Source organism: Leptopilina heterotoma, unplaced genomic scaffold, assembly GCF_015476425.1.
Source record: "Leptopilina heterotoma isolate Lh14 unplaced genomic scaffold, ASM1547642v1 Lhet_1, whole genome shotgun sequence".
Taxonomy (NCBI): Eukaryota; Metazoa; Arthropoda; class Insecta; order Hymenoptera; family Figitidae; genus Leptopilina; species Leptopilina heterotoma.
The window spans coordinates 1,882,846-1,909,464 of NW_025110812.1; the positions used below are offsets into that span (position 1 = coordinate 1,882,846).

Here is a 26,619-nt window from a genome sequence, read left to right on the forward strand (position 1 = left end):
CTCACTTTCTGTTGCTTCTTCTCTCTCTCTCTCTCTCTTTTCTGTCTTCCTCTCTTTTTACTTTTCTCTCTCTTTCACTCTTCTTATCTCTTTCTCTCTCCTTCACTATTTTTCTCTCTTTCTCTCTCTATCTCTCTTTTTCTCTCATTCTCTCTTTTTCTCTCTTTCTCTCTCCTTACCGAGGCAAGAAGGCTTAATGAAGATGTAAGCAGTCGGACGGCCCTCGTGCACGATTGTACCCTTCGTCCTCTCTCCATCATCATGCCATCCCGATCACGTCTTCCTTTTCTATACACAGGCCAATTCAAATTTTACTTTTCTCAACCGCGAGAAAAAGAGAAGAGAAAGAGAGGAATTTTCCCCCAACTGAGAAAATCGACATTTTCTAAAAAAGAAACTTATTTTCTAGTAAAAAACATTCTTTACATCTAAATATCTAATTTCTTAAAAATTAGAAATACAAATTAATATATACCACTGTCAAAATCTAGCAAACCATGCGGTCTAAGAGTAACTAGAAATTATTATATTTTCACAATTTCAAAAATCTAGAAAATGATGGCCAAAGGCAAAAATATAGTTTAGGACCAAAGAATGTGGCTATATAGTCCAAGTTCAGGTTTCAAAACTTATTTTTGCGTCGTTGACAATATGATTAAAATATGGATATTTTAAGGGTTTAAAAAATTTTTGTTGTTGGCCATGGTTTACTAGTTTTTGACAGTAGACAAAATATATAAATTTTCAAGATTTAAACTATTTTAAACCCCTTAAAATATCCATTTTTTGCCATGGTCAAGAATCAAAATATAGATTAAGACCAGAAAAATTTCATATTTTGTCTGTGGTCAACATCATAATCCACTAGATTTTGACCATAGTCAAAATTAAATAAAAAAAAATTTTTTTTTTAAATTTTTAAATAAAAATTTTCAGATTTTAAACTATTTTTGTCATTGACCATGGTAAAAATATGGATATTTTGAGGGTTTAAAATATTTTAGTCGTTGACCATATGAATCAATATATTTTGACCACAGTCAAAATATAGAAATTTTCAGATTTTAAACTTATTTTGTCTTTGAAAATGGTCAAGAAATTGATATTTTAAGGATTTAAAATATTTTTATTGTTAGCTATGCTTCGCTAGTTTTAGACCATAGACAAAATATATATATATATATATAAATTTTTAAAGTTTTGAACTATTTTTGTCGCTGTCAATGGTCAAAATATGGATATTTTAAGGGCTTAAAATATTTTAGTCGTTGATCATAGTTCAATAGATTTTGACCATAGTCAAAAATATAGAAATTTTCAGATTTAAACTATTTTTGTCTTTGGGCATATTTGCTAGCTTTTGGCTATTTTCAAAAATATAAAAAATTTTTGAGGATGTTAAATATTTTTGACAATGGTAATCGTTTTTCAGATTTTGATCAGAATTAAAATCAATAGCTATGGTTCGACAGATTTTGATCTTACTTAAATAATATATATTTTCAGGTTTTTAATAATATTCTTGTCGTTAGCCATTGTTCGCGCTAGATTTTAACGATAATTAAAATTTATAAAATTTCGGATTTTTAAATATTTTTGTCGTTTGGCATAGTTTCCTAAATTGTCACCATAGTCAAAATATAGAAATTTTCAGATTTAAACTAGTTTTCCCGTTGACCATGGTTTGCTAGAGTTTTATCCATGGTCAAACTGTGGTAAGGATTTAAAATTATTTTCTCGTTAGCCATGGTAACTAGACCGTATACATATATTGACCGTATATTTTTTCTATCAAAATATAAAAATTTTCAGGTTTTAAACTATTTTTATCATTGACCATGGTCAAAATATAGATATTTTGACGGTTTAAAATATTTTAGTCGTTTGGCATGGTTCACTAGATTTTGACCACAGTCAAAATTATAAACTTTAAACTATTTTTATCATTGACCAAGGTCTAAATATGATTGTTTGAGGTTTTAAAATATTTTTGCCGTTAGTCATGGTTCACTAGATTTTGACCACATTCAAAATATATAAATTTTTAGGTTTTAACCTATTTTTATCGTTAGTTATGACAAAAAATGAATATTTTTAGGGTTTAAAATATTTTCTTCCCTTTGCCCATGGTTCTTTATAAATTTGGACCTAACTAAAACTTCATAAAATCTTGTATTTTAAAAATATTTTTGTTTTTACCCATGGTTTTCTAAATATTTTGCCCACAGTTGAAATTTGTAAATTTTTAATACCATTTAAATCGTTTTATAACTAAAATTTGTCTAAGGATTGTTTTTCCGTAGCCATACAAGCGAAAATAAACCTAGCAAACGAAATTTCTAAACAACTTCAATTTAGATCAAAAACCTCTTATATTTTCAAGAATAAATTCCCAAAAAAAGGTCGGTACCTTTATTATATTATATTATAATATATTATATAATATTATATATTATACTTATTCCAGAAAATTTGGTTTTTGATCTAAATTGAAGTTGTCTGAGATATTTTGTATAGGTACAAATTTTCCATTTCGAAAATTCCTTAATTTTGAAAATCAGATTATTTTTCCATTGAAATGGAAAAAAAATTGAAGACAGAAGCGATTGTTTTTGCGAAATAAGTGTTTCCTTTGGTATGTGTTTGATACGATAAACATTGTGTAGATTGTTTTTACCACTTTTTCGAAAGTTTTGTTCAACATTGTTGTTCTTTCTTACTTTTTTTTATTTTTTGACAAGAATGAGGATCGCTGGGACTCACGAAATTCCATTTATAATCGAAATGCCTAAAGAGCGCGTGCTGCGCCTGCTGGAAAGGTTCGTCCGCTGTTCCTGGAATGGCCTGTACATTGTCGACCAACGACTCTTGTGTGTAGGTAAAGGCGATCGGAGGCTACTCTTACTCTCCCGTCCTCCCCCTCATTCTCTGAATCTCTCTCTCATTTTCTCTCTCGTTCACTCTTATTGCTCCAAGAAGTCGGGCCTTGCCTTGTATGCGGATGTCCAGGAAGGAGAAAGATATCGCCGCGTGTCATTCACATCTGGTGAGCGGTGTTTTGTAAATTGAGCTATCTCCACTCCCTTCTATATATATATATGTATATATAAAGCGAAAAAGACGATTCACGCGGAAAAACAAGAACACAAATTCATAAAATTTAAATTTCTCGATCTTTCTCTCCTTTTTTTCTCTCAAATTTCTTCCTTCGGCGTTTTTTATTCGAAATAGGGTGAAAATATTAGATTCGAACCTCAGGATAATCTAAATTTGGTACATACTTCAAGTAGAGATGTCTAAAACATCATTTCGCTTTAAGGTCGATTTTCCCGTGACTTATCAAGCAAAAATCAACCTAAAAAAATAAACAGATTTTTTTGCTTTGTACCAACAGAGTTATGGGCTGTTATGAAAAATAAATGTTCCTTCTGCAAAATTTTACAGTAAGAAATTGTTTCCGAGTATAATAAATTGTATTTCCTACTAATAACAAGCAGTAGAAAAAAAAATTTTTTTTTTATAAATCTTCGACTCTGTGAGAAAGCTAATCTGAGACGAAAGTGGACGGAAATACCAGTGGATAAAAGAAGAGATGATGGTACGTTATACATGTGGAGGTAGCGCCTCGTCTTGAGAGACGATTTTCAAGATCACAAAATATACTTTATAATAGTTAGTGTAATAATTTTTGCCCGCAAGAGAACAGGGAGCCCGCATCCTCGCGCGAACCAGTCGCCTCACGGATATCCGGTGCCGATCTAGGCACGCACAACTTCGATTAGTATCCTCTCACGTCCAGCCGGTAAACATCAATAAAAAAACCTTTAGTTTCATTTTTTTTTTGGTAACACATTTTCGCTGAATAATAATAATACTAATAAAAATAATAATAATATAGTGATAATACTGCCTTGGTAAGCGAGAAAACTCGCACTTTCTTTAAGGTCGATCTTCCCATACCCGAGCAAAGAAAAATGAACCTTAAAATAAAATTGACAATTTTTACATTTAATTCACTTTCATGACTTATACTTTAGTAAAAATAATTATTATAAAACTACTATAACTTTAATTATTATTAAAACAAATATTTACTTAATTCAGATATCAATTTGATACAAAAATTTAGATAAATTTTTTATTTGATCCAAATTTTGGTATCAACCTGATACACTTTAGTATCTATCAATTTTTGCAATCATTTTGATCCAATTGGGTATCAATTTGATACTTTTAAGAAAACTGTGGATAAAACAAGTCTAAAACTAACATTTGCGTTAAGTTCCTTATTCCCTTGGCAAGATAACCGAAAATGAACCTAATAGCAAATGAAAGTTACCGGCTCTAAATTGAGCCGGTAACATTCATTTGCTATTAGGTTCATTTTCGAAAAGTTATATAGTCAATTATTTATCAATAGAGGGAAAAAGAGATGAAAGAAACGAATATATAAAAAAAAGTGTTACTGATAAAGCTATTTTCTTTAAAAAAAGAAAAAAAAAATTAATACAGAGGGGGAAATCTTTCGATAAGATACTTATAATTTTCCCGTATTTCACGGGATTCCAGTAAAATCTTAACGGTCGAATTCCTGAACGTATATATTTCTCGAAGTGAATGCAACATAGCAAACGTTTACGTATAGGTCGTACGTTGCAACGAGCTTTTGAATTAACATCGAGCCGCAGATAAATATAGAGGGCCACCCAGCGTGCAACTAATGTACTTGGAGGGGTGGGGGGGAGGGATAAAAGGAGTGAGGGAAAAAGAAGAAGAGGAGGAGGGTGCTGATCTTCTTTTTGTCTTGTCGCTCTTCATCTCTCCCTTTTCTTCTTTCTTACTCTTTTGCTTTCCATTTCCTTTTTTCCTATATATTTCAATAATAATTTTTATTTTTTCGAGCTTTTTATTTTTTTTAAATTTTCATCTACTTTTCTAAATTTTGCTTTTTTTATTTATTTTTTAATCTCTTGTGCTTTATATTGTTTTTGTGTTTTGTATTTTATCTGTTTGGTACTTTTTCTGTTTTGATCTTCTTTCTGTTTTGTACTTTTTCTGTTTTGATCTTCTTTCTGTTTTGTACTTTTTTTGTTTTGTACTTTTTTTGTTTTGTACTTTTTCTGTTTTGTTCTTCTTTCTGTTTTATTTCTTTTCTGCGTTTTGTTCTTTTTCTGTTTTGATCTTTTATATTCTTTTTTTTTCGTTCTTTATTGTTTTTTTCCTCTTAATGTGTTTTTCCTCTGCTACCAGGAATACATCTCGAAGGCACGCACATCTTCCTTATGCCTCGGTTTCGTTGACTGACAGGCGCCTTTAGGTCCAGACACAGTTTCCCTAACCAACATCTCTTTCTTTCTCTCTCGCCCTTTCTTTCTCTCTCGCAGGTTAAAGATGATCCTCAATTACTAATCGTCCACCATACTAATCATCCCATTGCTGATGGCTATAACGATCGGTAGTTATTGATGCTAAGGATTTCTAGTCAATCTCAACAAGATTATAACTTGTTAATTATTATTATCATCATCATCCCCCTCCTTTCAATTCACCCAATATTTCTAAAATTTTTCAGCAATTTCAGTAATAGAAAAGTCCTTCGAAGCATTTCTATCAATTTTTACTGATTTGCAATATTTGTAAATTATTTTTGCAGGTGGAATACTTTTAGAGTACCATACAGGACCCCTAGAGGACCTCTATAGAGGACTTCAGTTTAGTAAATTAATTTGATATGTTTAGAAGTAGTTTAGAACATTTTTAGAGACTTTTGGACTTTTAGAGATTTTTACAGATTTTTGCAGACTTTTAGAGACTTTTAGAGACTTTTAGAGAACTTTAAGACAACATTCAGAACACTTGGAATATTTTTAGAAGTACCTATTTTAGAGCACTTTTGAAAGTATACTTTTAGATGTTTATTCGGATTATGATTTAAGAAATATGTTTATAAATAGAATGTACAGTACTCTGAAGATGAGATCAAAGGCATTTGATGGTTTTTGAGAACAAATTAGTGCCTCTTTACAAAGATCGTATAATTGTCAACGATCTTGTCACCAGGTTTATAATTAGGATGGGTTTCAATTTCAAGACACATGTCCTAGTTATAATAATGTTTATTCACCGAAAGAAATTTCTCCGGACTTCGAGATGTTTTTCGAGGGAGAGAGAGAAAGAGAAAAAGACGATCACGAAGAAGAAGTGGAAACATCTCGAAGTCTCTTGGAGAATCCAACAAAGAAGGAGAAGAAGAAGAAAAAGCAGTAGTAGTAGTAGTACCGAAAGTGCCTCTGTGGATAAAATTAGTTTTAAGGTGTTTCCAAATGGTTTTATACTTGTAGCTAACAAAAATTGGTAGCAAACCAAAAAAAATAGTGGCAAACGAAAATTGGTAACAAACAAAAATAACAAACAGAAGTAACAAACAGAAGTGTTGGATACCAGAAATGGTAGCGAACAGCGAGGCAAACAGAAATGTTAGTTATCAGAAGTGTTGGTTAGCAGAAAATGGTAACAATCAGAAGTGTTGGCTATTAAAAAATGGTGGCAAACAGAAATTTTAACAGAACTGCTATCGATGATGAAAATGTCAACTTTTCGTTGGCAACGAAAAGTCTAATGATTTTAAGGACGAAGGAATTTTAATAGAAAGGTGAAAGGATTTTGTGTACGAACTAAAGGAGCGCAGCAAAAAGGAATGAGAGAAAAAGAAGTTGTTTATAACGACAAGATTAAAAAGCTATTCTCGAACACTTACGTGGTATCCATAGTTGCTCGACCTTGTGGTGAATCTGGCTGGATTTAATGCCCACAAAGAAAACTGTCAGCGCCACAATCGCGACAAAAATGACCTTGCCCGCATGCTTGTGCTCGAACCTACCCAGCTGACTCAGCTCCTTTTGAAAGTAAGCCCGGAACCAAATTTTCGATTTTTCACCTTCCGCCTTGCCCTGAAATTAAGAGAACCAAATGAATATTCCAAAAAAGCGAATTTACAATTCGTACCTAATAAAAACATGGGTATACATATTATCATTACAAACATTGATAACTAATGATAAATGATGATCATCAGGTTCCCGAAAAACAAAAATCAAATAGGGGATTAATACATGTATTCTTTAATATAGATTCTATAATATGTGTGTGTATATATTTAAACAAGGACCTGAACATAAAAGCGGAGCATTAAAAGGGCCCTTATTTAATGACCAGGTCAAACAGCATCATGGATAATGAGGGACGAGTATACGAGCATTAGTTTGCAGAAACAATTCACCTTCTATATACAACAGGATCATAAGTATCGAGCAATCTCTTAATCTCCCACTGGCATCTTTCATTATTATTTTATTAGAGGTTGTTTTATGGGGTTCATGGAGCCAATGTTGTGGAGCTCTCTTTCTCTCTCTCTCTCTCTCACTTTGGAAAGAGAGTCATACAATTCTGGTAGACACGCGATCATCCAAGGTATTAAAAGACGAGAGCCAAAGAGTGTGTATTCTTCTTCTTCGAAAGAGTGTGTATATATGATGAAAGATAAAGATGGAAAGGAGAAAGGAAAGAAATGAGGAGAGTAACATTGCCGTTGCACAATAACTATATGGTGGGGTCACTCTGACAATATGCTCCTTAGACCACCCGTAAGTACCCGTAAGTATCTCTTTAGCTCTCAAGGAAAAAAGCGAGAATAGAAACGGAGACACAATTCTTTGATCCCCTTAAGATTTAAAAAAGTGTTCGTATATTGTGTCTTGGATTTTTTTTTATAAATGGATCTGCGATTGTTGTACTCACAATATAGGTAATGGGATTAATTTTATACTTGATTCCCGCGTGGAAATGGAAAAATGACAAATTTTTAGCTAGCTAACTATGGCCAAAGACACACTATGGCCAAAGACCTATTTTAAAAACCTTGTGGAGAATCACAGTTTCTTAACTTTTATGTTTGAAAACTTTTCTTTAACTATTAAACTATTATAACTATCTTATAGGGTATTTATAACGGAACTAAAAGGAAGTAAACGGAATAATGGAAAATGAATTGAATTGAAGAGATTTTTTTTTTTTATGAAAATCTGAATTATGCGCTCACGTATCGCGGAGCGGTAGCAGAGTATCGGATAGCGAGGGTTTTTCCAACCAATTAACTTTTGCGAGTTTCGAGTGTATATAAGAAGCACGGGTAACCTTATACCGCAAGAGTGGAAGGCCCCTGTATATCCCGTTCACCACATGTCACACACAAAGCTCGTATCACCCATCCTAAGAGGAAACTTTTTTGCCAATTTTTGCTGATACGCTGCCGGAACTTTAGCACTCTCTCTCTCTCATCAAGTAGATGCGCAAAAAAAAACTTGTCCTCCTTGCCTAATCGATCATCATAATCGATTTACTCGATCGTATTCCTTGTTTACTCAACTATCAAAGTACAAACAACCTCTTAACAAATACTCACACACCTTCTTTATTGCAAAGAATATTTCAAAAATACATAAAAACCAACAAAAAATTTTCTCAAGAAAATACTGATGTTTGAGAAAATTTTTTGTTTTCTATAAGTTTCAGAAAAAGTTCTAGTAAGTAAAATCATGACGAGATGAAAAATCTTGATTCTTCATGATGCATCTCGCACAGGGAGAATATTTATATGTTGATTATCGCGCAAAGTTTCTTGTTTTGCGAGGATTATTATTTTGATGCCGCGGCAATGGCAATATTCGTCCTCTAAAAATGTTTTTCGTCCTTTTAATGTATTTTATGCGCGAAAGTCTGACTGCGTTCAGATAGCAGACAGCATAACAGGATCTTATGTCAACGAAGGTGGTCCCACTCACGAGGTTGTAATATGTAGATACTACCCACCTCGAGAAACCCCATAAGACCCACGACTACTTACGGGAAAGGAGAGAACCCCTCTGCTCTCCTCCTGGCCTCCTACTCTGATCGTTCAGTTTAAGTGTCTCTCGTTTCCTCTGAACATAACTTCTAAGAAAAGAAAAGAAAAATCTCTCCCTCTCGTCTTATTTAAGCAAAAAACTAGCAAATTACTAATCTATAGTTAATAATATTAATAATTAATAGATTAGCAAAGGTGAAAAATTTTCAGTAGCAGTTTGGATGATGAAGGAAAAAAAAGAGCGACCTTATCCTTGACCTTGTTATAAAAGAGCTTCCTGATGCGAGGGGATCTATACGCGTAACGTTACATGGCAAAATCTATTTCTTTTTTTTTTTTTTTCATTTCCTGGCTTGCGAATGAAGCTATCAACGTCAAAAGACGATTGAGACGCGCGCACTTGTTAGAATGGAAGGGGGGCACAGGGGGAGAAGGGGAAGAGGCCGGTTCTTGGGGCCTGAAGTCAGGTAAGGCCGCTAGAGACCTGAAGAAGACTTTCGAGCGAGTGGTGGGGGAGGGAGATGGGGAGGGGGTGTGTGTTATCCCTCCAGGATGAAACCCCCCTATTTTGAAGCCGACTTGAAAACTTTCGGCTACCTTTGCTCACTTTATTCTTCTGCTGTTACCGCTCAACTCTCTGGCTCTTTCCAGCAAATTCGCGCCGCGGCTACTTAGAAATCCCTTTTGGGATAAAACTCTCTATTGCCCAAATTTTTCACGGGCTACCGAACAACCCGCTGTTGCTCGCATCTACTTTCATCTTTGCCACCTGCCGAATTTATTACGCCATCCCACTGTTCCCCTTCGGTTCCCACTCTCTCTCTCTCTCACTATCCTTTTTTCTCTGCCATTCTTTTCATCACTTGAAAAAAAACCTTCTAGAAAGATCGACTGCTCGTCGAACTTATGTCTCTGATGAGGCATTGTTGGTAAACAAAAGGCCACCTAGAAATTGAGGGATATGTATCATGTGGGTGATAGATCGTCTAGATCATGATCATGATCGTAATTTATCAACGGACCCCTAACATTGGCAAACTTAAAGAAACCTAACTTAGAGAAACTAAACATACCTAACTTGGAAAAACTAAACAAACTTAATCTGTACGAGAATAAACAAACCTATAACCTGGAAAAACTAAACAAACTTAATTTGGACCAGAATAAACAAACCTAACCTTAAAAATTAAACCTAACCTACAAAAAAAAACTAAATAAATTAACCTGGCCATTGACAGAAATATTTAAAAATCCTTAAAATTTTTGACAATGTCCAATGTCTCTCACGTGTTTGCTGGTTTGACTTTGTAAGATGAATAAATTTCCTTTCAGTTGACAGTGAATCGCTGTTTGAGAATTGCTTCTCTCTATATTAAATTTTATTCTTATAAGTGTGGAATGATTTTTTATTATATTTTGACAAAATTTTAATCTTTGACGTGTTAGCATGTGTTCGATGTTCTAACAAAATTTAGGTATATCATTATTGTTAATTTATAGAAATAGTGCTTTTAGACCTTTATAAAAAAAATACTGAAGTGTAACCTATCTATTTAATAAAATTTTAGCCTGATGAGGTTGGGAAACCCTAGCCAACGAAACGTCGCTCTTTTAACGACACACACTTTTGAATTTTTATTCAAATCTTACCTTCCCAAGATCATATACATTATCAACATTAATAAACTATGAAATGATATATTTCTAACAACTTAATGATAAAAATAGTTTAAAACCTGAAAATTTATAAACTTTTACCATATATATCCACATTTTTGTGGCCCAAAACCATTTTTGCCTTTGGCCATGGTTTTCCAATATTTTTTGGAAACGGTCAAATTATAAAAATTTTTAGGTTTTAAACTATTTCCGCCGCATCGACAATAGTTCGCAACTTTGTTAAAAATTAAAAAAAATTTCATGTTTATAAAGATTTTTGTTTTTTTTTCCATAGTTTTCTAGATTTTCGCCATAGTTCAAAATAAAAAACCAAAAAAATAATATTTTCCAAAATTCTTGATTTTTAAAAGTTTAATATCTCTGGTTAATATGAACGAAAAATGTTTAATTAGGGCTCAAGCGTCTAAAAAAACTCTACAAAATTATGAAAAAATATTGATAGGTGTCCTAACATTTTTTTTAAAGTTATGGGCAAAAAACGTTTTTTTTCAAAATTAAAAATTCAAAAAAAAATATAGTTGAACTTTATTAAACTATCTCAAAGTACTCTCATTTTATCTCCCCACTTGAGACCTACAATTTCAAAAAATTCATCCCCAAAGCTCTTCATAATCTCGAGATATTTATGAAAATATAATTTTTACACACATACACATACGGAATGATATTTTTTTAAAAATTCAGTTTTGAATTTCTGAGATCAAATAACATAAAAGTTATATCAAAGAATCGAATTTAAAAAATTTTGGTATTACAATATATACTTCCTCATGAGGAAGCAAAATATATTTCATACTCAAATTTGTAGTATGGAACATTAATTTTAATAAAATTGTGTGTTATAAGAAAAGAACAAAAAGGAATGAGGGTGTTTTTTTTATTTGAAAAGAGTAGCATAACAAAGTTAAGATTTATGCGTCTGCTAAATCCGGCCTAGTGTAATATAACTAAAGAATGAAATAAAGATATGAAAAAAAGAGTAAAAAATAAGATCCGTGAAGTATTTTGCCGGATCTGGCGCAAAACGTCCTTATTCAATCTCCCCCCCCCCCCCTCTCTCTCTTCTTCCTTTTTGTGGTTATTTTACGCAATTGCTCGGACCATCCAGACAAGTCAGGCAAAAGTTGAAGACAATTGAAAAAAAGAAAAAAAAAAAAAAAAGAGATTGAGAGAGAAAGAGAGATGGATTTCGTCGGTCGGGGTCGGTGCTCCACTTTTCTCTTGAAAGTGCCGCGTCCGCGAGCAGCGCGTTCATGCAAGATGAGTCAGTCGCTCGCGGGCAGTGGCCTCGTGTTTATACCACAAAGATGCAAGCGAGCGGAAAAAATAATCACCGAATCAAAAAACAAAAAAACAAAAAATTAAGAAAAGAAAAAAAAAGGGGAGAAAAAATCAACATGTGTGATTTAATTCTAGATTGGGTCTTTGTATATATATTCTGATGCAACCGGTCTTTTGATGAATTTTTCCTTCATAAGTCAAGTGGTATTGGAATATTGAAGAAGAAGTGGCACTTATCAAAAATTGAAGATACTTTTAAGGACTTCCTATAAATATATCCATACTTCGAATAATTTAAAAAAAATAATATATAATAACTATATAAACAAATCTTTCAAAAATTGTTTTTGAATAGTTAAAATTTTTGTAAAATTTAATTGAAAATAATTTATTTATTTCAAAATATTTTTTTAGAATCTTTGAAAATCAACTTTTGAAGAATTTTAATTGCACAGAAAATAATGGAATTATCGAAAATTTTAATGAAATATCTTGAAAGGTATATTTAAAAATGAAAATAAGCTTCTAATATTTTAAAATTCAATATTTTTAATATTATCAATTATACATTTCCAAAAATAATTTTTAAAAATTCAATTATTTTCAAATGATTTTACTAAATTTTAATTGTTTGGAAATTTTTCAAAATTTAAAAACTATTATTCTACAGAAATTATTTAGAATATTTAAAAAAAATCAATTGTATAAGAATTTCTTTAATATAATTTTTTGAAAATATAATCATCAAAAAAATGTTCGACGCTTTTTATTTTCTGAAAATTGAGAACGAGTAACACAGGTAGCTCGAAATCGGTATATATATGTAACTACACACGTATATATATATAAATGTATAAAGTATGTTGTATACATATATATATGTATATACTGAATCGAGACATGAAGCGTGACTCGTTTGGCTTTTAACTAGCCGGAATTCTTTAGAGTGTCGGCAAGATTTAACGAGACGACACGATCCCGAATCGAATTTCGAATCAGAGTGAAAGTCATTGCGAACGTAAGATCGTTTAGATTTAGAAGCGGGGAGAAGAAATAAAGAAAGAAAAAAAAACCGGTTCTAAATAACAATTCCTAACGCGAAGATCCTTTTTAAATGCGAAGAGAGGGAGGAAAAAAAATAAATTTCATGGTGACAAAAAGGAAAGTCTAGATATATTAATATTCAAAAAGAATTGCAGTTTAACGATGGAAAAAAATATTTTTACGATCTATAATCTTTCTTCAGTAGTTCCTGAATTCGATTCCTTTTTCCATATTCCAGGCTTCACACTCATCTACTAAAATCTACTAAAATCTACTAAAATATACTATTTACTACTTTTTTTACGTAATGCTACTATTTGGGTACTTTTTTTTAGATTTCAGACACGAAAAGCTACTATTTCTGTTTTTGAAATAGAAATATAAAAAACTAGAAATCAAAAAACTATTCTCAAAAAGAATAATAAAATTCTTTAAAACGATTCAATTATTTTCAACAAATATTCAAAATTCAATTATTTTTAATATCTAGTATTTTCATACAATTTCGCGAAAGAATTTAATTATTTAAGAAAAAAATTGATAAAATTCATCCAAAATTCAATTATTTTCATAAATAATAAAATTTTCACAGGAATTACATTAATTTAGAATAGCATTTTCAAAAATAAAAAAATAGCAAAAAAAATTAATTATTAAACAAAATTTTTATATAATTCGTCACAATAATTCAATTACTTTCTCTAATAATAAAATTTTTCATGGAAATTCAATTTAAAAAAAAAAAATTGATAAATTCTAAGCAAGAATTCAATTATTTTCATAAATAATAAAATTCATCGAAGAATTTCAATTATTTTTAATACTATTTTAAATTAATTATTCGAAAAATTCAATTATTTTCACAAATAAAATTTTCCAGAAGAATTCAATTATTTAAAATAAAAATTTCATAATATTTACTATATTTCGAAAAAATTAATTATTTAAAAACAATGATTATAAAATTCTTTGGAAGAATTCAATTATTTTCAAAAATTACAAAATTTTTCACAGAAATTTAATTCTTTTTAAACATTTAAATAAAGTTATTCCCAATAATTCAATTATTTTCATAATTAATAAAATTCTTCTCAAGAGGAATTCAATTACTTTTGAAAATTTTAATAAAATTCTTTGTAACTATTCAATTATTTTCATAAATAATAAAATTCATCGCAAGATTTCAATTATTTTAAATACAATTTTACAGGAATTGCTCAAAAAATGTAATTATTCTGAAAAATTTAATTTCTATTCCTCGAAAAAATCAATATTATTAAAAAACATGTTTTTTTAAAATTCTTTGGAAGAATTCAATTATTTTCAAAAATAACCAAATTTTTTACAAAAATTCAATTATTTTTAAATATTTTAATAAAATTGTTCCAAAGAAATCAATTATTTTAAATATAATTTTAATTAAATTTTTTGAAATAATTTAATTATTTTTTTAGATTCTAATAAAGTTATTCACAAGAATTCAATTATTTACATAAATAATTCTTCGAAAGAATTTAATTATGTCGATAAATAACAAAATTATTCACAAAAATTCAATTATTTTGAATAATTTTAATAAAATACATTGCAAAATTCAATTATTTTCACAAATAACAATATTCATCGCTAGAATTCAATTATTTTTAAAATTAATAAAATTCTTCTTGGAAATTTAATTATTTAAAAAAATTGTAATAAAATCGTTGGCAAGAATTCAATTATTTTCAAAAATAACAAAATTTTTCACATAAATTCAATTCTTTTTAAACATTTAAATAAAAATCTTTGCAAAATTCAATTATTTTCATAAATAACAATATTCATCACAAGAATTCAATTATTTTTAAAAGTAATCAATTTTTTTTTTGAAAATTCAATTATTTTTTAAAAGTAATCAATTTTTTTTTGGAAATTCAATTATTTTAAAAAAATTCTAATAAAATCGTTCGCAAGAATTCAATTATTTTCATAAATAATAAAATGGTTTTTAGGAATTCAATTACTTTTAAAAAAAAATTTATTAAAATGCTACAAATACATTTAATTATTCTCCAAAATTTGAATAGAATTCTTTGTAAAATTTAATTATTTTTAAAAACTATTCGCAATTCAGTGATTTTCAATGTATCTACTATTCTCATCAAATTTCCAAACAGAATTCAATTATTTAAAAAATTTTCTTGTAAAAGTCGTCGTAAGAATTCAATTCTTCTCATGAATATAATAACAATGTTTCAGGAATTCAATTATTTTAAATAAAATATAGAATTGAATTTTTGTCAGTTTTGTGAAGTTTCTAAAATGAGTTTTTTTTCCGTCAAATTTAATATTTTATAGCTACTTTTCTTAGTTTAAAAGTTTGAAATTTTTCTTCATTTTGTTATGTCATTTGTTAATTATAATTGTTTAATTTTGTTACAATTAAAGTTGTTATAATTTCTTAATTTATTATTATTACAATTTATTATTGTTTATATTTATTTATTATTGTTTATTATTGTTTGTTAAAGTTGTTGTTAAAATTGTTATATTTATCTATTATTATTTATAGTTACTATTTATAATAATATGTAAATAACAATCTTTGTTACTAACTTTTATTATAATTATTATTCTACATATTATTATTATTATTATTATTGAAAATAGGTTACGGTGACGTAAAAATTTTTTCATATTATGTGTCACGCTCTGAAGAAAGGTACCTAAGAAGCAAAAAAATTTGAGGTTATGTTTTTTAATTTTTTGAGTAAAAATACAGAAAGAGATTCAATTATTAATTAAAAATTATTGATCTTCAAGATCTTCAAGCTTGAAAATCAATTTTTTAGAAAATTAAAGAAAAATTCTTTGGAAAATATGAAAAAAATATTTAAAAAAACCGAACTTGGAAAAATAAATAAATATTATAGAAAAATTCTTCGAAAAATATGGAAAAAATAAAAAAGAACTTGGAAAATTTAATAGAAATCACTTTTTAAATATGGAAAAAAATTGAAAAACTTAAAAAATTAAATTAAATTAAATTAAATTGAAGATTTGAAAATTTTTAAAAGTTGCTTTTAGGACACACATGGGATTTAATATAAAAATATAAAGAAAAAAAAAAATAAATATAAAGTGAAGGCGAGTTGTCTCTGACGTTTCCTAATCGTGGCTTAATTTCTGGCAGCTGAACTGAGCCCGTACAATGCCGAGTATTCATGCACACACACATTGTGACTTGTATCGTTTCATGTGTGTTGGTAGCGAGATTAAAGGGCGCCGACACATCGTGTGAGGCTTCCATACTAATAATACCGGGAGGAACCATTGCAGAGGGTGAAGAAGTCGAAGGAAAAGAAGAACACGACGACAAACGAAGAAGACGAAGGAGAAGAAGATGCTTTTACGCGCGGCGCGGAGGAAATCGAAAATTCATGGTCGGTCGCACAATACCACATAGATTCATCGATACCTCCCCTTCAATGACTTCTTTTCAACGCGTATTTTTTTTATTCCTTCTTCTTCTTCTTTTTCTTCTTCTTCATCTTCTTCTTTTTATTCATGTAAGAGAAAACACTATAAATATTGTTTACTATTGAGTTGTGTTTTGCTTTCTTTACAAATATATATGTATATATGTGGTCAAAGAATTTTTGCCGCGCTCGACACCTCCTGGGAATTTAAAAATCATAAAATTGTAAAGAAAGTCTTATTTTTGAAATTTTTTTTTTTGAAAATGTGGAAGTAATTTTTAAAGCCTTATAGAACTGCCTTGTAGAACTTTAAAAATCGCGTTGATTGACGTATTTTTTAGCTTTTAATTCGATCAGAAATACGAAATTATTGTTATTTTAAAAACCAAAAGTTATGAAAAATATAATATTTTCAAAAATTGTTTAAATAATTTTATGAAAGCAGAAGTGTTTAATGTAATAAAAAATTTATATAATAAAAATTTATGTATACGCAATAAAAAAAAAAAATAATAAATTGATTGAAAAGAATCTCCATGAGGAAGCAAACTGTTTATGAAATGAACACAATATATTCATCTTTTAACTTGGCAACGGTTTTTAATTTTGAACTATGGCAAAAATCTAGAAAACTATGGGAAAAAACAAGAATATTTTTAAACATGAAATTTTTTTAATTTTTAACAAAGTTACGAACTATTGTCGACGCGGCGGAAATAGTTTAAAATCTAAAAATTTATTTATTTTTACCATTTCCAAAATCTATCAAAACCATACAAAAATTCTTATTTTTTTAGGACAAAGAAAGGAACACGTATTTTTTTATTTGCCAAAAAAGAATTTTTGCGCTGAGTTATTAGTATTTGAAAATTTTAAGACATATATCTTTTAGAGTTAAACAGCTAACAAATTATATTTAAATCTTTCTAGTTCTTACAAAAAGAAATATTTTTCAATTTTTTTTCTTGATTTTTGTAGTGTTTTTGATATGTTTACTTTGCAAACTTGAAAATTTGAAAAATTTTGAAAATTATCAAAATGGCGGTCATTTTTTGAAAAACTTAATTTTCTCAAAATCATCATTTTTTACTTTTCTGCAAATTTTTTTGTGGTTACTAGATTGAAAAAAGAACTTTTTCCAAAATGTTTCATGTCCGCTAAAACTTTTTGGAAAGCGCTATAATTTTTTTCAAGAAAATAACAAAACTCATTATATTTTGAGTAATGTATCGACCTATATTATATATTTTGCATATTTACATGTTTTTCGATTTTAGTAGTGTTTTTGGTACTTTTTCTTTTTAAACTAGAAAATTTGAAAAAATTTTGCAAATTAACTAAATGGCGGCCATTTTCGAAAAATCAAAAAATTAAATTTATTAATAATAAAAGTTTAAAAATAAACTTACATTTGAGTTATTTAACTTTTCTTAATAAATGATTTGCGGTTCTTTTTTTGTAAAAAGTTCCTTTTTTCATCTAGTAATCACAAAAAAATTTTCAGAAAAATAAAAAATGATGTTTTTGAGAACATTCGAATTTTCTTAATTTTTCTAAAAAATGTCCGCCATTCAGTTAATTTCCAAAATTTTTCGAATTTTCAAGTTTGCAAAGAAAAAGTATCAACAACACTACTAAGATCAAGAAAAAAAATTGAAAAATATTTATTTTTGTAAAAACTAGAAAGATTTTTAGAGTTTTAAATATTTTTTCCATTGGTCATGGAAGTTAAAATATATAAATTTTCAGGTTTGTTTTTTTTGGCTGAAGACTTTGGCCATATTTTACCATTTTTACGTTTCTACGCGAGTTTCTTACAATTTTTTACCGAATTTCTTCTCTAAATCAATTATTTTCAATTATTTTTCGAAAGTTCTTCGAGAATTCAATTTTATTTAAATACAAAAATTTAATTTTTTATAATAATTTCAACTGTCCATGTTCTTTTTATGTTATTAAGATCTATAATATATGAAGAAAACATATTATAATAAAGAAATACTTTAAAAAATAGTTGGATGATTTAATTTTTCAAAGAATTTTAGTTTAAAATTTTGAAAATATTCTTTTTTTTACAAAATTTTAATAATAATTTTCAAAAATTAGATTTTTTAAAAAAGATTAAGTTAACTTTTTTTTTTTTGAAGATTATAATAGATAATAATAGATTATAATAGATTATAATAGATTTTTAGAGAATATGATGTAATTAAAATATTAAAAATAATTAAATTTGTAAAAATTAAAAAAGAATATTTTAATAAAATTGCGTTGAAGCTCATTTTTATTTTCAAATTTTTATTTGAAGATTTTTTCAATAAAATCTTTAAAAAATTTAATTATATTTGCAAAATCTGCAATTAAAAATCTTAAAAATTTGAATTTCAATAAAGAAATACCAAAAAAATCAATTATAATTGAAACCATTAAATAATATAATTGTTATTAAATGATATAATTAAAATAATAAAAAGAAAAAATTTTGTATAATTTTGTTGTTTTTAAAGTTTTTTCAATATTGAATATATGTAGTTGCGTTTAAAGGGCTCGAGAAGAGTCAAAAGGAATGCGAGAACCTTGGACCGTGTCTCGGGGATTCCAGAAGGTGATCGAAGAATCCAATCTTTCGGGAAGTATCCAAATGTCTCTATACCGAAGGGTCGCGCTCAAGGCAAAATGTTGTTTTTTTCAATTTAAAGGGATGCTGAAATAACTTTTAAATACTTTGAAAATTTTCGGTTAGATTTAAAACATGAAATGTTTTAATTTATTTTATTTAAAATAATCATAAATAATTGAGTTCTAGTGTGATAGAAATTGATTTAAAAATATTTCATAGTTAAAATTTCAAAAAATAGTTGAATAATAAAACAGTTTATATATAGGTAGTAGAAATGTTTAGAAATAATTTAAATTTAAAAAGTTTTGAATAATTTTATTTAAAAAATTATAAAAATTAATTGAATTTTAGTTAAACTTAAACATTTTCCCTCTTTCATACGTGGACCCGACGAAATCAAATTATTTTTGATTTATTATGAAATCAAAACAAATGAAAAATGGTTTATAGGTAATTATCTTTATAATATTGATAGGTATGTGAAAAATGAATTCAAAAAGCAGAGATGAAGGTTTAATTTTTAACTTATTATTATTATTAATAGTATATCAAGGGGGATGATTCCTCTTTGGTATTCGTGGAATTTTTTTTGGTATATTAGAAATATGAGAAAGGGATTTCAAACCTTATAAGATTTCAAAACCAAATTCCCTGAAGAGTTTCTCTATATTTATAATATACATATCTATGCTGGCACGACTCAAGTGTTCAACAGATTTTTCGGCAGTTTTCAAAAGGGACTCACGTATTATTTTCTTCAAAAATTTGAAGGTTTTCTCAGATGATGAGGGAGGAGCTGAGAAAAACAATAGTTTCGAAATTCAAAACCATCAGTTTTGGCTTAAGACTTCAACCATCTATCTATATATCTATATACCTATCTATTTGTACATATGGTTTAAAATTCTCATCATTTCAGGGTTTAGTAACATATATATATATATATATATATATATATATATATATATATATATATATATATATATATATATTATATATAAAATAAAAAAATTAAAAAAAAAATTTTTTTGACATCGAATTATTAATCGAATTAAAATACAAATTATTAAATTAACAATAATTGAATCGTAAATTTCGAAAAGGGTTCGACAATATTTACTTCTCTATAAATTTAAAATTATGGTTTACAACTAATGAAATAGTGCAGATTCGTTAACAAAGTAAATTAATAACAAATTCAACTAATTTTTATATTATCATAGAATTTTCTGAAATATATTTTTGTCGTAGAAAGTAAAATATTCTCTAAGTTTCATTTGCATTAAGGTTGAGTTTCGTTTGCACTATTATTGGAAAAGTAACCTTATAGAATTTCTTAAAAGAATTTTTGTAAAATTTAGAAAAAAAACTAATATAAGTTTTATTTGAATTTAGGTTGATTTTCCTTTGTACAGTTATAGGAAAAACAACTTTATAGCACAGTGAAAAACTCTACTTTATAATATAATTGCAGAAAATTTATCAGTTTCAGCAAAATTTTACGATTTTAAAACTCTTCTTTCTTAAATGTTTTTTTGGATTACGTGGTGTGGATATATAATAAAAGATTATTTTCCCCTCTTTTTGTGACTTATTCTCATTTATCATTGTTAGAAACGAAAAAAAAAAAATTTCGCTTCACTATTAAATAAACACATAAGTGAGGACCACCCACGTGTGTGAAAGTTTACAGTTCTTTTAATATAATGTACATGTATGTGCATGAGAATAAGAGAAGTATATAAATATGCGGGTCCTAAAGTCATGCCAGCTGTTTAGATTACATTACGGATAACGAGCAAAAAATAACCCAGTTCGTTCGTTATTTTTCAGGTAAAATTGTTTCTTTGAATTAAAGCAATTCTTTAAATATATAGTCGCATCGTAAAAAAAGCAAGTTCTTTGAACTTTGATGAGATGATTTTTGTTTGAATGAGAGGGAATGTTAAATCACTTCTAGGAGGTGAACGTATATATATGCATAATATATTTTAATCGTCGTGTTTCTATATATAATTATCTAAAGGGAACCATAGAATTATTTTTTTAAATCTTTAGTTTATAATCTTTTTTCAAATCGTTAGTTTAGAACGTCTGTATATTTTATTTTTTTATTTATTTTTCATGAAATGTTAGTTTATAGTAAATAATAATAATTATAACATATTATATACAATAGGCATTATTGTATACCTATGTGACGAGCACTGAAGAAAGATACCTAAGAAGCAAAAAATTTTAGGTTATATTTTCACTGTTAAAGTTAACAGTATATCAAATTGCAACGAACTGATGCCAAACAATGTGGATAAAATCATAAATTATTCCAAATTTTTGGCATCATTATGATCCACTTTAGTTTATTAATTATTATACAGTTTTCTTCACTTTAGCGAAGAACTTTCTTCATTAAAGTGAAGAAAACTGTGTTAAAATTTTTAAGTGAAAATACACAAATGTGATTTTAATTTAAGTATTTGTTATATATAAAATATTCCAAAAAAACTCATTTTGTTTTCATATATAAATAAAAATAAAATTATCGTCAATAACATAACCTATAATTTTCTTCCTAGGTATCTGCGCTTTCTTCATCGGAGCGCGTCACTTATTATAAAATATTATATACTATATATAATTAATATTAAAATTTATATATCATAATTTATAATTATTAATTACTTATTATTGCTTTAAAAAAGATTTTTAAAAATTTGTAGATGGCAAAAAAAGTTCGAAACGAAAATTTTATTACAGGACATTTGAAAATGTGTCTCTATAATCTAATGGAAAAGCGGAGACAGCAATGCTGACAATTTCAGAACTCAGTGTGTTTTATCGATTACAAATATATACCTGCGAGTATAGGAATGTGGCGGGCGATTTAAATGCTCGTACTAACGGTATTTCAATATAGAAAAAGTACAATCGTTAAGAAATATGTTAGTTCAAAAGAGTAAAGAATTATAATAATTGAAAATAAATTAATAAATAAATATAAGTTATGAGTAAATAGAAATTTTAGATTTATCTGTAAATTAAAAATAAATACAAATTATTAAAATACCCTAGAATATCTAAAATCATACATTTCTCTTTTCTTATTTTTGGAAAAAAAAATAATAAAATAAATCCAACCCAAAAATATTCTAAAAAATTTGAATTTTCCTAAAACCATTTTGTGAAATGTAGTTTGAAAATATAAAAGAAAACCTCTTTTCTTCCTGCTATGAATTTTTTAATATATATTTTTTTTAAACGAAACTTTGTAAATTTTAATTTGCATAGAAAAAAATATTGACAACATGAATATATTGCATTCTATACAGTATTATTTAATTAAAATTTCTTTTTTTTTTGCAATGTCATCATCAGTGGATGATACTACAATTTTATTCACACAAAAACATTCTTATTGATATTGTAAACACATGGTAATAATTGATATAAAGTTACTGATTGTGTATTAAAGTAATAATTACAAGATGTTATCACCACCCACCGTTTTCTTCATGTAATTCATAATGAAACATCGTCAAGATTTATATATATTTTTATATTATGTAAATATAAAATAAATTTTATTTATGTAAATAAAAATATATTTTATTATTTCGAATGAAAAGGGTTGCTTAGTAACACTATTTTGATTAGTTTTTTGTCTCAATTTGATATCCTTAGAAAAACTTGAAAGCATCAAATAGCAACGAATTGATACCAAAAATTTGGATCAAATCATAAATTGATTAAAATTTTTTTTATCAGTTTGATTCACGTTGGCATCAATTTGATACTTTCAAAAAAAAAAATTGTAGTCTTTAATTGTGCAATTTTGACTTTAGATTCGAAATTAGATTCCAAAAACCCCCCGAGAAATGTTTTTCTTAATGAATTTAGTGGATTGAAGAAAAAAGGTCCGCCATATTAGAGACGCCATTTTGAATTTTGTTAATCCGACTTTAGATTCTATACCTTATAACAATTTATACGCAAAATCTATATGGAAAATTATTCTGGAAATAAATTTTGCATTCGTATTTTATTTAAAACCGTGACTTAAGAAATAAAATGCGAAAAGAAGAGTTCGTTTTTTGATTTTAGTTTTTTTTGTATTATATGAAGTTGTCTGCGAATAATGACATTAATGTTAATCCACACCCCCCGAAGTGGTTAAAGTTCCAAATTTTCCTGTTTTTTTTCACAGAAAGAAATTCTTCTCAATTTCAGTTTTCTTGAAAATATCAAATTTGATACAAAAATTTAGATCAATTTTTTATTTAATCCACAGCTTAGTATCAAATACTTTCAAGAAAAGTGCGTTTTAATAATTTTTGGTAATTCAAAGAATTGAATTTAAATAATAAAATTCAATAAAAAGAGTTAAAAATTAAAACTAATAAAAGAAATAAGTAAAATTTTGAATAAAACTCACCTTCTCAAGCTGATCCAAGGCAACGTTTGCATCGGTCCAACTTGTCCTGACATAAAGGTCCGAATTGTGTCTAATTTTATCGCTTTTGAGAATTGCCAATTTTTTGCTATTATTGTTATTATTGTTGTTGTTGTTGTTATTGGTCTTAGTGTCAGTGGCATTTTGCGACTGGCTCTGACAAACAGAAGGGCGTCCCGCTAGGATCCCTGTTGGGCCGGACGCAGCGGTCATGATCCGTCATGCATCTGCCCCAAGCGCCTTTATCGACAAAAATTTTTTTTTCAAAATTTCGAAAAAATAAACTTTTTTTTTTCACAATTATTTCTCATGGAAATATTTTTGCTAAACAATCCTCTTCTTTTTCTTGATCCAAAACGTTGCAAAAAAAAAAATAATTCACCTCGTAATCCAGAAATCGAAAAATAGACTTCGGTCAGAATAATTGACCCACACCACTCTCACTCCCTTACACTTAAATTGCATGTAAACACCGAAAAAAAAAATTTTGCGCGAGAGAGAGAGAAAAGGAGAAAAAAAACACTATGGACTCAGTCTTGATTTGGAAATCCACACAAGGAAACTGACCCAATGGCTCATGATTGGTTACGCACTACTTCCCGGCATGCACTATATATACCCGGCACAGAATTTGGCGCGAAAATCGCGCTTTTTTTTTGAATTTTTAAAAACACGGGAAAAAAACTCGTTATTTAGGGGAATAGTTTACAGGCCTCGATTAATCCAAGGAGGCTGTTGAATTGGCACTTGAAAAAAAATTTAATGGAACTGGGTATCCTTTGGGGGCAGATGGGGGAAAATTTTCTCTTTTAATTGGAAAACCGAAAGTGTCGGTGATGAGAGTAACGCGTCTACAGGGTCCGCCGATGGCATCCGGTTACCCACGATAAATACGTAGGCGGTGGACCGCAGTTGATCCGTTTTCATGCGATGCCGAGAAAGAAACTGAAATTCTCTTCTTCACGAAGAGGACGCGCTTCACCATTTCACATATAATGCAGCAGCATCAAAAAGATTAAAACTTTCTTTGATTAATTTCTATCTTTTTTTGCCCCCGTATTTCTCTATTATTTATTTTATTTAATATTTCTTTAAAGATTCAAATTTTCCCCAAAAAAAACAAAACAAATTCACACGACTCGTCTATTTTAAATTGAGATAAAAAACATTCAAAACCCGGCTCGGCTCTTCTTCTTCTTCTTTTGAATGCATTTAAAAATTGAAAAATAACAATATAAACACGGACCACCACCGTTCTCTGGTTGTGGCTAAGTCAGTACTAAAGCGAAACGCGCTGCCACATTTCTTTCGTGGCCTCCTGCCTTCTGCACGCCGGCCATAGTTGACGGATACGCCCCACCACTCTCGATCTCAACATCACCCGTATAGAGAGGATCCCTGTCCCCGAGAGTTCTCCGCACAAACAACAATCAGTAACGTCTCAAGGATTTTTCGATTCCCTGGCTCAATAATCGATTTTCAATTTTTTCTGTTGAACTTAATCTACATCTTTTGGAAATTTAGTGGAAAAATTATTTTTTACTTGATCTTTGTCAATATTGAAGGTGAAGTTGATTTTTAGTAATTTTTAATTCAATTTTAAAAAACTATTGTCAAATTTGTGATCAGCTACCCCGAAAACCCCCAAAGAAACTTGTTACGATCTAATTTAGTCAATTTCAAATATTTTTCTGCCATATTGCATCCGCCATTTTAAATTTTTAAAAACAAATACCGAATTTGTGATCAGCGACCCCGAAAACCCCCGAGTAACTTGTTACGATCGAATTTAGTCTATTTTAAATATTTGTCTGCCATATTGCATCCGCCATTTTGAATTTTAAAAAAATAATACCTAATTCGTACTCAGCGACCCCAAAAACCCTCCGAGTAATTACTTTCAAGCGGATTTAGTCGATTTTTAATTTCCATGTCATCCATATTGTATCCGCCATTTTGAATTTTTGAAAACCAATACTGAATTCGCAATCAGCGACCCCAAAAACCCCCGAGTAACTAGTTAGGATCGAATTTAGTCTATTTTAAATATTTGTCTGCCATATTGCATCCGCCATTTTGAATTTTTAAAAACAAATATCTAATTCGTAATCAGCGACCCCGAAAACCCCCAAGTGACCAATTTTAGGAGAATTTATTCGATTTTTCAAAAACTATCTGCCATATTGGATCCGCCATCTTAAATTTTTCTAAACAAATATCTAATTCGTAATCAGCGACCCTGAAAACCCCCGAGTGATCAGTTTCGATCGAATTTAATCGATTTCAAACATTTGTCTGCCATATTGCATCCGCCATTTTGAATTTTAAAAAACCAGTGTCGAATGCTTAATTAGCGACCACGAAATCCCAGAGTGCCTAGTTTCCAGAGAATTTGTAGGATTTTTTAAAAAAACTATCTGCCATATTGCATCCGCCATTTTAAATTTTTTAACAATAATAAAGAATTCGTACATATAGCAACCTAAAAAATCCCCGTGTCACGTGTTACAATCAAATTAATTCGATTTCAAATCCTTTTCTGCCGTGTTTTATCCGCTATTTTGAAAAACTAATATCGAATTCGTAATCAGCGACCCCAAAAACCCCTGAGTAGCAACTTTTAATCCAATTCCGTTACTTTTAAATTTTTTCGTCCGCCATATTGCATCCGCCATTCTTAATTTTCAGAAATTAATGTCAAATTCTTTGGCAGCAACCCCGAAAACTACAATTTTAGCTTTATTTTAATAAAATTAAGTTAGTTTAAAATTCTTTTTCCTGTGTCATACTTGAATTGTTATTATGAATGTTCGACAAACAATAATGCCCAATTCGTAGTTCACATTCCTGAAAAACCTCAAAAGTAACTTGTTTCAAACGAATTTAGTTGATTTAAATTTTCTCGGCCTACCGTATAACATTTTATTCCTTTTTGTTCGTCACACAAATTATGCGCAGCAGTATTTTTAAATATTAACGCATGTCTAGTAGTGTTTCGTAACAGTTACGCATGCGCAGAAGCGTTCTATCGATGTTACACATGCGCACTAGTGTCCTATCGTAGCTACACATGCGCAGTAGGGTTCCATCGTAGTTACACATGCGCAGTAGTGTCCTATCGTAGGTACACATGCGCAGTAGTATCCTATCGTAGTTACACATGCGCAGTAGTGTCCTATCGTTG

General features: G+C 28.8%; 1 protein-coding gene across 5 annotated transcripts in view; it reads right to left on the reverse strand.

Annotated features, from left to right (window-relative positions):
- Positions 1 to 24,796, reverse strand: part of LOC122512506 (protein patched) — a 50,396-nt gene extending 25,600 nt beyond the window's left edge. For 3 of the 5 annotated variants that reach the window (XM_043628405.1, XM_043628397.1, XM_043628379.1), the window contains exons 1-2: positions 23,418 to 24,796; positions 6,758 to 6,950 (exon numbers count right to left, since the gene is read on the reverse strand). In XM_043628405.1, coding sequence (XP_043484340.1) covers positions 6,758 to 6,950; positions 23,418 to 23,648 — 424 coding nt within the window. In that variant the 5' untranslated portion in view covers positions 23,649 to 24,796. The remainder of the gene's footprint in view (positions 1 to 6,757; positions 6,951 to 23,417) is intronic. The other 2 variants (XM_043628414.1, XM_043628388.1) reach the window with 1 other exon arrangement.
- Between the last annotated feature and the right edge of the window lie 1,823 nt (positions 24,797 to 26,619).